Below are 17,655 nucleotides of genomic sequence, written 5' to 3' on the forward strand. Positions count from 1 at the left end.
GAAAACTTTTTCAACCGAAATAAAAGCTTCACTCCATATCCTCATTTTTGCATTTATTTACTGCGTTCATTGTTTATATTTGTCGAATCGCCTTTCTATCTGCTTATACGGCTCTAACAATTTCCTTACACTTAAAAATCGATAACACTTGCGTTTGGTGTGTAAATTAGTTTCGAACTATAACTAAATGTACAAAAGATCGTCAATGAAATGTACAACAACAAAATATACACAATGTTTCGTTTTCGAATTCGTTTCATTGGCTTCGCCCTTGGCATGTTTGCTGATGGGATATCATCGAAAACGCTGGAGATCAACAACAATACTCAACGGCAAACACTCGACTTGGGACCCTGGACGCTTCGCTGACGGAGCCTGGGAAACTGAATTTGACCCACTAAGGGAACTAGGCAAAATTGCAACAGTCTGTTGGGAACCCCACCAAATCGAAGCGTTCAGGGGCGGCCGAAGGGAAAGCACATGCACCTGTCGATTTTAACAACGATCGAAACTTGACACTAGCCTATCATCCTTCATTTTCATTATTTACCATATCATTATCGCTAAGAACTATTGGAAATGTTTTTTTTAGGGGTTTCTTCGCTTTTTGGGCTTTAACATTTTTGCTGGGCTGAGTTTAATTTCGCTTTGTGGGCCTGGGATTTCCGTTTCTAAAGCGCATTCGCAAGGCGTGCGAAGATTGAATGTTCTGAATTTTGAATTCTTCATTTCCGGCCCGTCGTCAAGTTTGGCAAATTGTTTAGTAAACTCTACACGATTTTGTAAAATTCTAAATGCTACTTAATATGGACTTTGAAAAAGGTATATACTTTAGATAATTATCTTGCTGCTTGAGTAGCTTATGATTTTCATATTAATCTGTATAGTAGCAAGTTTGAACTGTAAACCGGAAACGGAAATGTTGTCCTTGCCTAGTGAATTGTCTCTTTGTCTACGAATTAGAGTTAGAATCGCTGCTACATATGTATATGGCTATAGTTAAGTACAAGTATATACGTGGTAAGCTCATAAATACACAATAATAATCGTCAATCAATTCAATTCAATCAATCAATTAATCAATCATAATTGGATACGCTAAAAACTCTTAGCTTAGCTTAGGTCTAGAAATATGAAAATGTCTTTCAACGTGTCTGTGGTTTTGGTGTTTCTGTGTGGTTGCTGTATGGTGGTTGGGTTCTGAGTAGTTGAGTGGTTGAGTGGTTGCGTTTTTTTTTTAGGTTCTTTAGTTTTTCAGTGGCTCTGTGGAGGTGCTTTCATTGGCATGTCGCGTAGCGCCAAACGGCCCGTAAATATGCAACTATATGGCAAACAGGCAAGTTAGTGTTCAATATATCGAGAGATAGATAGAGAGTTGGAGAGTTAGAGAGTTAAGGAAATGGCTCAATGCAGTTACAACCAATTTTTTACTTGCAGGACTTTGTAGTTCTTCTCAAAGGGATCTCGGATTACTGGGCGGGGGCGGGGCGGGGATGGGATTGCGGATTTATATATATTTTTTTTTTTTTGAGGAGAATGAAAATCTAAATCTAACTCTAGTCATCTGGGTCCAACCCGATTAGCTCTGCTTGCAAACGGCCCTTAGTCTTACAACAAATGGTTAAGCAAAATACTCTCAAAGCGATACGGAATTGTGGCGACATACTGGTCATGATCAGAATTTTCCAAAACGAATTCAATATGCCGATCCAGACGACGGCGAAGTTGATAAGAGTACTTTGGATAACATCGCCCGTGACCACCTCATACAGACGCAACAGAATCCATGGCAGCCAGGACACCCAGAATGCAAAGACTAATGCGAATGACATCATATGACTAGGGTTCGATAAATTTTCAGCCAGAGCAGTTGCATATTCTTTATCGTGTATCGGCTCGCCGGACCTAATCTTACGCATCATTACAAAGATATAGCCGTAGTTGTGTACGATTGAAATGAGGCTGGGACCTAACACTAAAATCGCCAATGTGGCACTATACGCGGCCATATTGCCCCAGTCCAGCATGCAGATGTGCGTCATGTTGTTCTCGATCGGCATCGAGTAGCCCAGGATTGGGGGCAGCAGAGCAGCGCCGCCGATATCCAGGTGAACACCATCCAGCACTGGCATCTGCAACAAAAATGCCAGATTATGGTTAAACAATTTGGTCCCATTTTCAAATAGGGTAACACGCACCTCGTCTTCGTTTGGACCGTTTCGTATCGCAGTGGCTTGCGCACCGCCAGATACCGATCCACCGATATCCACATGAAGGTGTAAACAGAGACCGCCCACAGGGTGACCTCCAGGTAGCCCGTGAAGCGGCACACGATGTCCCCGTACATCCATTCTCCGGTCAGGGCGGGATACACGGAGAAGGGCACCACCAGCAGTCCGCAGAGCAGATCGGCAATGGCCAAGGACAAGAGGTAGTAGTTGATCACCTCTGTGGGGCCTGCAGAAACATTTATCATTAAAAAGTGACGTAAAAGGTTTCCCCAAATAAAAATTAAATAAAATAAATAATTTTAAAATTATGTTATAAACAAAGTCTGGGCTAATCTACTTATACAATCATCCAATTTTCTAAAACATCTGGGGTGAACAAAAAAAATTAATTTTGAAAAATTCTAGGGAATAAAAATCATCTGCTTGAAATAAGGCCACAGATTTGTTTGTGATCTAATATTTTTAGGGAAATTTAACTATTTGGAAATAATAATTAGGTACATTACTAGATACTGCTTTACTTTTTCTCCATACAGTCAAGCTTGGAACTGCTTTTAAAAAAATAAACTTTCTTCTTCACTTATTGATGCTGTGAAAACATTGCTTTTCCGATCAAACCTAACCACGTTCGTGGAGTTCCTGTTGAAAGCTGAAATCGTATGTTATTCGTGTAACGTACCCTTGAAGTTGGCATAGGTGGCGATGATGAGGAGGTTGGACAGGACGATGGCCACGCCCAGAATGGATATGAGCACCGCCTTGGTGAGGGCCTCCACCTTGGAATTATCCTGCAGGTAGCTCATTTCCTGCATTTTTACGGGCCGCTGTCGGTTGAAAGTGGCGCTCCTGTGCTCGTTGTTTTTTTTTTATTCCTTCTGCTCCTCCTCCTCCTTCACCTGCTCCTGATTCACCTGCTTTCGCTGGCTTTCTCCTGCCTTTCTCCTGCCTTTCTCCTGCCGTTTGCCCACCTTCTTGGCGGCTCCTTGGCGGGCTGATTGTTATGCAAAGGCCAGTGGACGTGGACGTGACCGTACTTCACTTCCGGTCATGGCGGCCGCCCATGCAATTGTCCTGTGGCCTGGTTGTGTGTGTGTGTGTGGCTGTGTGCTGCACTCTGTGTGTCTAGGTGAGTTTCCTTTTGGCCGTATGTGTACGTACGTGTGGGTGAGAGGGTGTGTGTCTGGGTGGGAGTGTTAGTGGCGTCCTTTGTTGTGCAACGACGCTTGCACACGCGAAGGTCGTCGGAGTCCTTGGCGCTGCTACTTTTCCGCTTTTCCTTTTTTTCGTCCTTTTCCACCGCTGGCGCCAAATTTGTATAAATTTTCTGCTGCCTACTTTTTGGGCTGTGTGCTCTGCTGCTGCTGCCTACTTTCTGGCGCTGAGCCAAGCATTTGATTGTTAGCCTCACAGTCCTGCCGTCGTGGTTAAGGTTAAGGATAAGGTTCTGCTCGGGTGTGGGTGTGTTTAATATTGTGTGTGTGTTTGAAGCTCGTTTAAAAATGTTGCTTGGATTAAAATCTTACTTTTAAGAACTACTAATTGCGTACCATTTGCTCTAGGTTAGAGGATCGTTAACCGCTTAATTTAATATTTTTTTTGTTAAATTCACAACGCTCTTTGCTAAGTATTAATGAACGTTAAACAGTTATTCGTTTATATATCTTTTGGTATTTAGAGTTCGCTAATAGTTTAAATATCGATTTAAAAATGTACACATTTCAAACTCGCAATTGGAAGAATAATGATTACTATTATTATTTAATGTGTAATAATTACGCGGTTTACGGGCTTCTCTTCGTGGTTGTTGTAATTTTTGGTTGACTATAATTAAAGCACAGCACAAATGTTGTTTTGTTGTTTTATAAGGCTTCTGTTGTGCTACATGTAAGTTGTTAAAATAGTTCGATAATAGTTCCGGTTGTTAGTTGTCGGCTTTGGAATTTAATTTCGCTGCATGGTGATTGTGATTATCCTTTTGCTTGTAAATTCTGGCTGTTGTTGTTGTTGTTGTTGCTGTTGCTGTTGTTCCTCTCCACGTTCTGCTGTCAGTTTAAGCTAATTGTGCGCATCTGCAAGGACAAAGGAGGAGAACAATTGAATGCCTTCTGCGCTCCATAAATAGTTTACAGAATCTCCCATCTTGAGCCAATCAATAAATTATCCCACATACGGCAGGCGGAAAAAGCCTTTTAGCAGCACAAACGCTTTACATAAGCGTGCTTATCCAGGGCCCGTCACTTGCCTGCTATTTCAGAGCCACCCAGACCTACCCAACCACCAACCAGCCACCGACCACAACCACCCACTTTTCCCGCCTGCAATGACCCACTTTGACGTGCCACTTGACACAGTTTGAGAGCCATAGCTGTCACTGGCCGGCTGCTCAAACTGCGTTTGTCTCTCGAGGGCCTGGAACTGTTAAAAATCTCGAGGGTCCTGGCTTTGGCCTCTATTTGCGGACCACCGTCATCGATCACGCCCACTCTATCTATATTTAGCGGAGCCCTTGCAAGTGTTGTTAGCCTGGCTTTAATCTAGAAGCCAATTGAAACCCCTTTATTTAAAATTAAGTTTAAGGCAATCTGTAGATAAGTTATTTGAATATCTCATGCGACAAATTTTTATTGTTAATAGAAAAAAATTTAAAAAATTAGAATTCAATAAAATCTATTTTGAGATGTTCTATTTCTTTCGGAACAAATTAACTCCAAGACCATTATTTATTGGTGTAATAATATTTTTAAGCCCTTTTAATAAATTTTTATAATGCAGTCAAATATCTTCAACCAATTTAAACAGTATTTAATTGCCATCACTGATTTTCCGTCGCAGCTTCCTTTAGTGGCGTTTCCTACGTCATTGAGCCATTTTCCACGCAGACACAAACACAAACACCATTATCAAATGCCATTAGACATCGGCGGGGGGCGGCTCTCTGTGGCAAAGGGAGGACGTCAAAGGGGGTGGCATTAGGGGATGTCGTTGAGTGAGGTAACAAGTTTGTCATTTGCGCCCAGCATCGCCACCGTTCGCTCGACTTGGTAATTTAATTAACGATAACGGGGTAACGCTTTGGGTTCGACAGTCAGTCACACTGGCCAGGTGATAAATATCAATGAATTGCGTTGGAGCTCCTGTCCCCTGCAAAACGTCATTGCCCCCCATGATTGTCAATCATTACGTAAGCCACTGCAGTTGGTGACGGGACAAGAGGCAAACGTCATTTGTGCAAATGACTTCCTGCGGTCCACCCCACTGCAATTACGCTGAAATAACTGTTATTGCTGCCAACTTAACCGGGCCCGTTCGCATAATGAGTACCGTGGCCCCCCTCCCATCCCCCTTGACCCCTCTGACGGATTCGAAAGACCGGAGACCGGATTGCCGGAGAAATGGGTTCAGCGAACCCTCGCCGCTTTTTCTTGGAAGTATAATCAATAAGCGCGGCCAGTGATTAATTATGTAAATACATTCATTGTTCTGCGAGGCAACCGCTAACAAGCTGATGAGATTTTGATTGCCATTGGGGAGCGCAGCGCAGCTCATTAAGCGTGTGGCATAATTAAAAATAATATGTGGCCTGCTTTTTGGGGCAGCTTTAGATCCTGTCGGAAGGTAAATCCTTTGACCCACTTGAATTGGAAGAGTAACGAAGCTGTAAATGCTGTAATGCTGTAAACTGGGTTATGAAAAATAGAGCACACTAAAAAATCTGGAGATAGATGCTAAAGGAAACTCACATCAATAAAAACATCAATAGCTGTGAAAGCAATAAACACAAAACTGGGTCAGCTTCATAATTTTCAGTTGACAAATAATGTTTAATAAATGCGGTGGAAGAGTATTTTATGATCAACATTTTCAAAGGGAATAATTCAGTTTTCTTTAAATATAAATTAAATTATAAAGTGCAGTAAGTGGCTGTACATATTTGATGTTTCTTATGAAACAAACTACTAACTGATATTTTTGCAAAAAGCTTTTTACAATTTTTTAAAATATTTTAGTACTCATGAAGTTATATTTATGTACTTTGTGTAAAGGGCCAACTTTAAAGCCATTCCATTTATGTTTCTGCCCCACATTCCCGGAACACTCTGCATGTTTGCGCCCGACTTTCAGCTGGCCCCTTTTCATTTCAGTTTCTGTAGACTTTCCAGCTTTTGGGCCCATAAAATATGTATCCCATGCGTGTTTATGTCGCCTCGGAAAACACAACTTTCGGCCCGAATCGAAACACAGCCCAAACAGAGGCGGCAAGCCTTCGAATGTGACAGAGTCATAAGAGCGTAGCCAAATGCCAGGCAGGTGGGAAATACTATCTGTGGGAGGGAAGGGCGAAGGATGGAGAAAAGCTTTCGGGTGCTATAAATAAACTTTTGGACGGCTACGTGTTTAAAACAAATTGCGAAATGCCGCAACAAAGGCCAAGGCGAGCTGCAGGCCCAAGAAGGATACCCGTTTGATGACGTTAGTTGTTGGCAGGAAGCCCCAGGACGAAAAGTGGGTGGCAAGGCGGCGGGTTGCTTGGTTGCTTGGTTGGTGGGCCAAGTGGGTGGGACAGGCTGGCAAGGCTGCTGCGGATGGGTGCCACGTCATCGTCATCGTCGCCATCCACGTGGCTGCGTCTTTACATAAGCATGACCTCACCTTGGCTTTTATTTCCATTCCCATTGCCCCAGCAGCTATTTTATTCGCCGTATTTACTCCGGCCACCTGTTTTGTTCAGTGCATCTGCTGCGGCGCCTGCATAATTTATGCTTACGCATGTCAGATGTCGCATATGCCTGAAAATGCTCGTCCTTGAGTGGAAGGAAGGGGCGTGGAAGGGGGGGAGGTGGAGGCCCAGACTTGGCAGCTCCTGTCACTCAGTGGCTTAAGGACTTTGCTGGCGGTCCTGCAGCCTGTTGCTTCGCCCAGCGCTCACCGAGCCAAACTTTTGGCCGCAAACTTTTGTCAAACCGAAAATGCCTGCAGGCAAGTTGCAATTAAATTGGGAGAAAGCTGACAACTTTGCCGCAAAGTGCAACAGATCGACCACACGAAAAATTGAGTTCAATTCGATATTTTACTGGTAAGATGAAAAACTAATATGTAGATACAAATACCTTTGCGTTATTTTACCATTTAAAAACTTATTTAAAATTGACAATAAATTGAAAGTTAAAATAAAACTATCCAAGTACATATTACTTGGCTAATGCTTGGTTTTCCAAATAAATAAAAGATGATTATACAATTTCTGAGGTAAAAGCTTCCCCAGCTAAAAGTGCCAGCTAAAATTGTAATCTGTGAGAAACTCGATGTTGGCATAATAATAATAAGCAGCCCGAAGGCAGTAACTCCGCCAAGGAACGCCATAAAAAATCCAATTTCCCTATGAAATGCCCTGAATATTTTCGCCCTCAAAACAAATGCCGGCGGGGGGTGCGTGATTGGGCCAACTTAAATTCACGTGCTACCCGCTGTTATGGCCATAAACCGCATTGTGAAGCGCCGTACCACATGTCGTATACGCAACGCTTTTATTTGGGCCAATTTTGCGTTGTGGGGGCGGTGATAGAGCCAATGCGAGAGGGGGCGTGGCACGGGCCAAGGACAAACAGCGACTTGGCGTCGCGCGCGTGTTTAGTTTTATATTGTTTTATTCCCCTGCTGGATTTTTTCGGGGCCCTCGAATGCGCTTCACTAATTCTGATTTCCCTTGGTCGAAAGTTTTCCTTTTTGAAAGTGGCAGAATGGCTTGAATAACGAGAATTGCAAGGGTTTGCAGACGTTTGCAACTGGCAAGGTCACAGTCATGGGCTGGCCTTTTCCCTTTCCTTTCCGCACCGCCTCCCCCTCTTGACAACGTGACGTATGCGTAATAAATAAGACTGGCGGCATTCGACGCTAAGGACAATTGTATTGGCTCCTGATACCGGTTTTACCCATATACACACACACGCCCCCGTGCACACACACACACACTTATACTCAATCAAGCACTGGAACAATCGATCAATAAAAAAAAAACCCGACACGAAATTCGTTTCAATGCTGCGACTTGACATTCAGCCAAGGCGTTCATTGTATTGTGGCAGTGGCAATCGCGAAGCCAGTCGGGCAATCAATACGGCAATGCATCAATTTGTCATCCCCGCCATGCCTTCTGCTCGCTCCGCGGTTTTTGTTGCTGTTGTTGTTGTTGCCACCCTCGCTGCAGCAACTTGTTTATTTGTTGCTGTTATTTGCTGTCTGATTGATAAGCAAAGGGGAGGAGACTAGAATCAAAGGGGGAAGGAGAATTATGACGGTGCGGTTTTCATGCACGTACTTGGAGAAAAAACAACTAATATTGTGCATTACGTTAAAAATATAACATATTTTAGATTTGTTTATATATTCAATGGTTGATAAGTTAGTTATGTTTAAATGTTTCATATATCTTTTTTATCATGTTAAATATATATTCAATGGTTGATATTTAAGTTCTGTTTAAATGTTTTATATATAATTTTATCATGTTAAAGCAGAACGCCCTTTATAAAGCCTTTAAGAAATAAAAAAATGGTATCTTTTATAAACGAATTAAAAAAAGGTTTGATTAGGATACGATAACAATCTTTTTAAAGTTCCCAATAGATATTTTAATTATGTATATTTCTAAATATATATTTGAATATATTTCTAAATCTTCTTCGACTATTTTTCCCCGTGCACACAAGGCTTATCCGCTGCCTTGTTACTTGTATTTCATTTACAATTTATTGGCCCGATGTGCAAACTGACGCTGAAAGAGCTGCCAAGTCTGGTCGGGATTGAGACGGAAGCTCTGCGGACGGTTGACATTTAACCAATTTGCTGGCAGCAGCTGCCAAATGCACACTTATTAGCGTCTGTATCTGTGAACGATTTTGTATCTGTATCCGTATCCGTATCGAAGGAAGGAGCAGATACTCTTCGAGGGTCACCAACAGGATTGGATGAGGAATGGAGTAACCCCCATTACTGGCGGCAATTAGTTGGCACTAGCCCAGGGCCACGCCCATCATAAATATATAAATCAAGGCGGTCACAGCCCACAACTAATTAGACGACGATGGTCTCGACAAACAGAGAGTTGCGATTTGTGTGTGCGTGAAAGGAGGTGAAAGGAAACGCTCACATTCGAAAGAAAAGTGGGTGGGCGAATAGGAAGGGGGGGAAAATTGAGCGCGGAAAAACAAGGGAGTGGTGGGGAATTTAGGCTGAGTGGGTGTGTCCATTTAGGCCGGCCATCGACCAGCGTTTATTTTGTTTTTCTCTGCCCGTTTTGGTTAAAATGTTTTCTTTTCATTTAGAAAAATGCTGTTTTTGTGTGTGGGAAAACAAATTGCGATAGTTTATGGGGTATAGGCGACACATAATGGCACACTTCCGACAACTTTAACAAAAATTTATCACAAATAGTTTAAGACTTGGTAATATATATTATTATGTTTATTCCAACTTATTTTCTTCCTCTTAAAAGAGTATCTCTTAGTCATTACCATATAAAAAAATGTTGATATATACGTTCTTTCAAATTGTTGTTTTTATTTCGAGACATCTAAATTTAGCATTGCCTTTTTGTTTGCCTCATCTGTTTTGCTATTTATTTTTTGTCAAACCAAAAAGCCGCCAAAAAACCACCTCTTAAGTTCCAAAATTTCTTTCGTCGTTGCCACGAGCAAAACAAAAAAACCACGCGACATTTGCCAATTGCAGACACGTTGTGGCCATAAATCAAACAAGATATAAATTTGTGAATATATGTACATAATGTGGTCAAATTCTTTCAGGAGGAATTGTTGAATAACCAAAATTAATTACTTTAAAATTCCAAATTTACTTAATGTTAATCAGATTATAAAAAATATGTTTAAACCATGTTAAAGATAAAAAAAACAAAAAACTTGAAAGAAAAGTATCGAAACATTATTAATTATTCACATCTCATTTAATTCATAAAGCAGTAATCAAAGCAAGTCATGAAAAATAATATTTCAAGAATTTATTTAGGGTGAATGCTCCAGTTTCAGTTCAAGGGTAAAATTGGCCAACAATTGCTGGCCACTCCTGAATTTCCCCCACTCTCGTATGCAAATGTGTGGGCAACAGCAGCTGCGGCGTTTTGCTTCCTTTATCGCACTAATTGAATACGTGTGTCGCAACACAAAGCGGCGAAGAAAGGATGGCGGACAATCGCACGTCACGAGCCATAAATGCAGAGCAAAAGGCGAGAGCAGCGTCATTTGGCATGTAAATTAGACTACGGCCAGCCTTGAAGTATGCAATGGCAATCGCACTCGAGTGCCGGACATGCGGCGAGTGTTGCATGTTGCTGGTTGCTGGTTGCACGTTGCTGGTTGCTGCTTGCTGGTTGCTAGTTGCTGCTGGCTCTCCGGCTTCTGGCTGCTCGCTGCCGGTTGGTCATGTGTGAAAAATGGCAACTGTGTCAGCGCCCACACGCCCGCGTCAATTGCATTATTCAGAAACTGTGCAGCAGAACAAAAGCCACTCGGAGCGAGCGAGAGATTGGGGGTCTGTGTTTGGTGGATGGGGAGAAAGGGAGGCAGAGAGAGAGCGGTGGGCGACCCTTAATTATGCAAAAGACGACAACGACCTTGAGGCTGCCAATTGCAGCACACGTAATTAAAGACGAGCAACGGAACGCCACGCAACACAAGGGATTTCTTTTTGTAACAAATACTGGTTGGATAAGGGAATTGGTTGGAAAACATAGAGACCTATTTGTTAGAATTAACCAGAAGAAGGGTTTAAAAGCAAAATAAAACAATTTATAACATTGTGTTAGATAATAAGTGTAATTCAAACCTGATTCAGTTAGAAATGACAATAGTTATTAAGTCAATATATTTTTCTTTAAATATTGTATATTCCCTTGAACTTTGTATAGCAAATGCAATCTAGTAAAAAATATTATTGACTACATTTACGAAGGCTATGAGTAATGAACTTTAAAAAAACTAGAAGCTACCCTGCAATTAGGTAGAATAAATTAATTGAAACGTCTACCGACGGACCACTGTACCTTTCTGGCCATTTGGCAGCCCTTTGGGACAACGTGTGAAATTTCCCATTGTGTGATCGATAAAGTGGCCATGTGGCGGGGCAAAGGGCGGTGGGCGGATGGGCGGATGGGTTTGTGCGGTGTGTCGCGTCCTTGAAGGCAAATTTACGACAAAATAAACAACTTGGCAGGAAAGGAGACCACGTCTGAGCCCGGTCCTCGCCGATAAGGATAAGGATACGGGCTCTGGCTTGGCGCGAAATTTTATGACACAGCAAAAGCTATCGACGGCCGACAAAAGACAAATTGCCTATAAAACGACAAAGTCAATAAAGGGGGGAGACAAAAAAAAAAAACAGCCTACAGCCAAGCGTGTAACGTGCGACCGAGTTACAGATACATAATCTTGGCTGGTGCAGGCAACATATATGTATGTACGTATGTATGTGTGTACATATCCTGCAAATCCTGTATGCTACACATAAATTGAAATTTTCGCAAACGAAATTTGCGTGGAAAATGATGCGCTGAGCCCGAGCTTTTCAGTATTTGCGCAAAGTCTTTGGCTTTGGCTAATCCCCAACGAATGCTGCGAACGCTGGCATTCTTTGCATTGAGCTTTCCAACTGAAATTCGTTGGTTTTTTGCCCAACTTTGCCTATTTTCGTATCTCTACATCAGCACCGAAGGGCAGCACATAGAGAAGAGGAGGAGAACAGCACAGCATTTCCGATAGGAGAAGAAGGGAGCAGAGTGCACGCAAAGAAATAAAGTTCAACTATTCTTTAAAATTCTTTATCAGAAACAAACAATTATAGTTTTAACCGAACCAGACTTTGATTTGCATTGCAGAATAGAATATACGTTTTACTTAGAAATAATAAAGTTTAGTTTTCAAAACTTAGGATTAAATTAAATGAAATTTATCTCAGTGTTTCCCGGCACTTTCCTCCTAACCATCACTTCTAGTGACTCGCTCTTTTCGGGGATGTTTATGTTTTGCTTTGCTCTTTCGCTCATTCTCCCAACTTCCTCCCAAATATCCTTTTTGTATTGAGGTAGGATGCGTCTGGAGCAAAGCTCGACTTGATGCTCCGGTTTAAAGCTACTCACCTTAGACGGGACATCCTGTTGAGATCTGTCCCTTGACATTGCTCCGATTTCCAGTTTAGCGTTTAGTTATCGAGTAATTAATTCGGTTTTTGTATATTTAATAATATTTATTACATTTTGTCTTGAACACTTTGTCTTTATCACTTTGTTTGCTAACTCTTTGGCTGCAACAGGCATGAACTGTAAGATATCTAGATGAATGTGGGCTTAAGATATTTGTATCTAACCAAAGTCGGCCGCCCTCAAAGAAAAGTTGAGCCGCGTTTATTCACTAATAAATCAATCAAATAATATTTTAATGCATGCATTTGGTGGTGTATAATTAAGTGGATTTCTCTTCAGATAAGATAATTTTGGAGGGGTGGAATTTATGGCTTTGCTGGCTTGAAATATTGTTTGAACGTTGTCACTTTTCACTTTTGACTTCATTTGTGGTCGGGCAATTTTCCATTTTCAATTTTCCAATTTTCGGGGCACATGCAACTTTTATTTCTCGCTTTACTTGTTGGCTTTTTCGTGGCTGCTGATTCTGCTTAGCCTTCAACACACATACAGCCGCAGGCGCCTTTACACAGATACAGATACACATACACACAGGACCCTCTCACAGACATGTGCGCAGGTGTGCGCCTTGATTTTTCAATTATCCTGCAGCTCGTAAATTTCACTTTTTAATTGCATTCACTTTGGGCTTCGAATTTTCCAATTTTCAACATTTGATTGCGGGGCAAAACGAAAAGATTAAGGATGAACAAACTTTTCGTTTTTTGGTTTGGCCAACTGAAAATTGTGTTTGCTGGCCGCGTGTTGGTGAGTGTTTGTGTGTGTGGGTGTTTTGATGTGTGTGTGTTGGTGTTGTGTCTGCCCGTGTGACAGTGTGTGGGTGTGTGTATGTTTCCACCGTTTCCAACAACAACAACCACTGAACGCGCTGCTGCTGCTGCCGCTGAATCTTTTCGTTGCGTGCGAAGGTGCGACGCGCTCACTGTCTAACTGGCAACTGTTTTCCGCTTTTCCATCGCTTTTCTTCTCAGCTGCTAACGCCCCGAGAACTCGGCCAAGAGAGAGCGGGCCACGTTTAGCTGGAAAGCAGCAACAGGAGCAGAGAGAGAGTAAGTGAGAGAAAGCTTTTGCCAAAAAAAACGGGAAAACATTGTACGAAGAAAAAAGAAAAAAGAAAGGAAAATATCTTTAAAATACTGAATTACATTTCTGTTTAGTTTAATAATTTTATTAATAATTTATTAAGATCTTGAAGGTTTATGGCTGCAAAACTGTTGCATGCCACACGGCGCGCAGTGAACCAAGTTTGAAATTTTTGCTCTCACGCACAGTGAGCTTTCCCCAGCTGAAAGCTCCGCCGCGCACATGGCGTTTGTTTATATTTGTGGCAGGTAAAAATAGCACTGCATATTTTTAGGCACCGCCAACAAGAATGCAACACTGCGCATGCCCCAAAAATCGTTGGCAAGAGCCTGGTTTAGCTAATTAATTTATCTACTAGCTCTAAGTGCAGTTGGGCCATTTATTTCAGCACCAAGTTGTTTTAAACAAAATGGATGGAGTGCATTATTATTAAATTTATTAAGGTATATTTAACTAAAATAGTTCAGGATTATACAGGATAACACAAGCTATAGTTGTAATATTTTAGAAGCAAGGTTTGCACTTCTTTATGAACTTAAAAAGAAATCAAACTTTTTTTTTGTCAAATTGCTATTTTGTCAAATGTATTTCTCCAATTTATCGCCGAAAAAAAGAAAGCTTTAGCTTAGGATTGACCAACTTAATCCTCTCCTGCATTTGGTTCCGCATCGTTAACGTTCAGTGAGAGCTCGGCCACCTGCTGCTGATCGGCCAGAGGATGACGTAGTGGATATAGCTGGTCCATGTGCTCTATGAATGGACGAATGCCCTCCGGATTCTTCATGTACTTGGCCACGCTCAGGATAATATGCCGGTAAATCTGGTGATCCCGGTACGCGGCATTTGGTCGGCGTTTCTGTGGGGGTCTTGAACAAGAGTTAGGAACAATTTATATCTTAAAAAAAGTAAACAATTATCAGACCTCTCCTGAGCTCTCTGAATAACCCGTCGACGGCGCACTGACTCAGACCTTCGACAACGCTCGCAATATGCAAAATATGCACACACTAGGATTACCAAAGCGGACAGGGTGTAAATAAGCCAACTCCAGCTGAGGACACTATGTGGTAAATAGGTTGAAGTGATCTGAGTATGAGGATATCCCATTCCGATTCCCATCTTACGTCACAAATGTTGCATTCAACTCCTTCCAGATAGGCGAGACCTGATCGAGCTGGCGCGGCTTTACCTCGCTTCTCCAGAAGGCGAATTGATGCATTATTGGCCTGGAAAAATTTTGATTACAACTAAAGTGTGTGTGTCGTTTGTTTTCGACCTTCTCTAACTCTATGACGAAATTTGAGTTTAAAAGAAAAGCAAGATTTAAAATGAGATTTAGTTTGACAAAACCTGCAAAAAATTTCAACTAAAAACCATTAATATAGAACATCTTACTTCAAATTTAATTTATTGTAAATATTATGTACATAAGTGGAACTCCATTTCTGTTAAGATTTAACAATAGATGCTTTAGCAAAGTAGCAATTAAATTATCGCCTCATTAATGCGAAACATGATCAATGTATCATCATCAGACGGTTATGCTGTTTATCCTTAACAACCTGGAAGTTGCGGCTTAATAAGGCCTGAAGGTCAGCGATCGTCGAACAGTCTACGATCGATTGCCTGGCCGGATCATCATTTGACTATTTCAAGTTGGCAAGTTGGCGAATTCAACTTTTGTCGCTGCGTTGCAATTTGCCATGGCGATTCGTGCGCTTCCGTCAACAATCGCCTCGGAAAAGCGTGATCATATAAATTATGGGGTTGCTGGGGTTGTTGGAATGCCGACAGTGTCAAAAGAACATTTCAGAGAATTTGTTGGAAAATTCGCCTGGCGCTTGACACATTCGCTTCGGATTTATGGCCATGTGTCTTGGCCTCACATTTTCCCCTTTTGTCTTTCGTTCTCACCCACCAGGTGACACTGCACATTGCCCCAAATTGAGGCACGATCGTACGACTGCTGGTCAAGCGACCCCACCCCATACGCGAATTCAAACCCCAATTGAAAACGCAAGCCAACTCAGATGCAAGTCATGGATAATGCATGACAGTTACGATTTTACGGCCAAGAATCAAACAAATGTGCTGACACACCGATAAACATCTTGTTGTGAATTTGAGCAATATATATTCAGAATTAGTTTTCGGGTTTATCTTCTTAAAATTGCAATAAAGATTTGTTTAATGAGTCTAGATAGTTTTATTGTTTTGAAATCGTTTTTACACTTTAGCTTCGTGTCAATTTAAGTGAATCACACTTATAAAATATATTTTATGGTCAATTATAAATTTACCATATAAACTCATATTTTATTGCCAAATAACCTTTATAGATTTTAAATTTTAAATAGTATTTTCATTTAGAAAAAATGTTTTTTTTGTTTTATTTTTCTGTCACACTCCACTCCTAAGAAGATTGTCCATGACAAAATTAATTCCATGCTGCCACCCACCTTATATTTGAAACCATTAAAGAAGATACAATTTGGCTGCGCGTTGTGGCTCATCAAACGGCTGTCAAATTAGCTAAACACTCCATGAAAAGACTCAAATCAGAGCTGCAGCAGCTGATGAAAATGGTCGTGATAATGACGATGACGGCGATGACGATGCCGATGGGGAACCCACACGAAATGCTAATGAATTGTTATCAGTTAATTGTCTGAGCGGGGTACCTGGCTTTTGTTATCAGCTTTTATGCTTTATTCGAATTTGATTTGGGATCGCGGCGTGGGTGTTCCCCAAAGTTCCCACTCAAGTGGCAACTAATAGCCCAATAAATTGTGATGGCCGGCGGAGAGGAAACCCAAGAAACATGCATAATGATAAAAGAAGACCGTACCTTTGTGCAGCTAAGCGAACTGTCAATGGCAGGCACATTGTTCGATTTATGACCATTCTGCCGGCTGGGGAATGTGTAACCAGTTTATGGGATAGCCAAAGACGATTGCTGACTGCTGGATCTTTCACTGCGCAGGCGCAAATCCTTTCGACATGTCCAACGTGCTCAGCGTTTAGGCAGTGGGCAGCTGCTCCATTGCCACTGGCTAATAGTACGTGGCAAGGCACTCGGAGAAAAGTGCTTGAAATATTACTCAAACAATTCAAAGGGGAACTAATAAAAAGGAGGAATATTTAATAAACTTGTTGTGTAATTTATGTAATTCGTAAGTATCTGTAATCTGTATAGAATTTTTATATTTCTTTAATGTAATTTGTATGTAAAGCATAGAGTAGAAATTTGTTTACTGTATCTGTATAGAATTTTTACATTTATTATTTGCAGCAAATGTTCATTTTTAAAACATTTTTCCAGTGCTGTTGACAGTAGCACTTTTATGATGACAACGACAGATCCAGCACCCGATATGGTCAGAAGGGCTGCAAACGAGTTCTGAGCTCTCGGATTCTCCATGTGAAAGATCAGCGAGCCGTGCACTAAACTGGCTGCCCGGCAGCGGCGGGTAAATATTTAACTTAACAACTTGCCACCGACCGGAGAAGAAGCAACAAAAGCAGCAGTGGCTGCAAGAACAACAACGGCGGACCATAAAGAGCATAAACCGCAAACTCCAAATAGTTTGAACCGTGGAGGTGGGCGGGCGAGCGGGGGCGCGGCGTTCGCGTATAAACAAAACAGCTGTAACGCACTCAAAAACCAGCCAACGACCAGCCGAGGGCATACCTGCCCACTGCACCGTTCACCGCCCACCACCCACCACCCCCTCGAGGTCGTCCGCCTGGGGAATCCATCCCGCTTTCCAGTTGCATCGAACAAAGGAAGCCAACTTCGGCCCCATCGGTCCAATTTCGTTTGAACGAACCAGCGAATGTGCACCGAACTTGGGCTTCGACTCGTCTGACAGTGCTGATCAGTTGGCTTTTATTTGTTCAAGCTAAAAAAAGAAGTTTTTATAAACATAATATCTTTGTTGTATGCTTTTTATATTGCAAACATGGGTCAAACTTTTGACTTTTAAATTAAACGTGAGCTGCACACTTTCTCATTGAAATTTTTAAATAATAAAAATAGTTTAAATACCAACTTATTTTTCTCATTTTTTCAATTATTCCAAAAAAAGGTAAGAATATCAGAAATAAATCACAGTTTAACAAAGGTGATAA

At 41.6% G+C, this 17,655-nt stretch overlaps 2 protein-coding genes across 3 annotated transcripts; both read right to left on the reverse strand.

Annotated features, from left to right (window-relative positions):
- Positions 1-38: 38 nt before the first annotated feature.
- Positions 39-13,222, reverse strand: LOC108096405 (beta-2 adrenergic receptor). The gene is given in 6 exon segments (XM_017197976.2): positions 39-2,080; positions 2,083-2,132; positions 2,199-2,457; positions 2,911-4,300; positions 12,379-12,569; positions 12,881-13,222. Coding segments are annotated over 4 exon segments (966 nt in total). The 5' UTR covers positions 3,044-4,300; positions 12,379-12,569; positions 12,881-13,222; the 3' UTR covers positions 39-1,556.
- Positions 13,223-13,943: 721 nt separating this feature from the next.
- On the reverse strand, positions 13,944-14,824 carry LOC108096205. 2 transcript variants are annotated; one of them, XM_017197592.2, is made up of 3 exons: positions 14,649-14,823; positions 14,447-14,584; positions 13,944-14,390 (listed from the first exon to the last, which is right to left on the reverse strand). In XM_017197592.2, exons 1-3 carry the CDS (start codon positions 14,741-14,743, stop codon positions 14,165-14,167), a joined length of 459 nt encoding a protein of 152 aa, XP_017053081.1. In that variant the 5' UTR covers positions 14,744-14,823; the 3' UTR covers positions 13,944-14,164. The 2 variants fall into 2 exon arrangements, with proteins under 2 accessions (XP_017053081.1, XP_017053082.1); XM_017197593.1 differs by having other exon boundaries at positions 14,264-14,380; positions 14,649-14,824.
- Between the last annotated feature and the right edge of the window lie 2,831 nt (positions 14,825-17,655).

This window comes from Drosophila ficusphila, unplaced genomic scaffold (genome assembly GCF_018152265.1).
Source record: "Drosophila ficusphila isolate 14025-0441.05 unplaced genomic scaffold, ASM1815226v1 contig_106, whole genome shotgun sequence".
Taxonomy (NCBI): Eukaryota; Metazoa; Arthropoda; class Insecta; order Diptera; family Drosophilidae; genus Drosophila; species Drosophila ficusphila.

What these genes read in the sequence shown, in the direction of transcription:
- LOC108096205 (XM_017197592.2), bottom strand. Translation starts at nt 14,743, where the DNA reads ATGCATCAATTCGCCTTCTGGAGAAGCGAGGTAAAGCCGCGCCAGCTC. An exon ending in TTGAATGCAACATTTGTGAC is followed by an intron (nt 14,585 to 14,648) that starts GTAAGATGGGAA and finishes TTTACCACATAG; the next exon opens with TGTCCTCAGCTGGAGTTGGC. An exon ending in ATTCAGAGAGCTCAGGAGAG is followed by an intron (nt 14,391 to 14,446) that starts GTCTGATAATTG and finishes CTCTTGTTCAAG; the next exon opens with ACCCCCACAGAAACGCCGAC.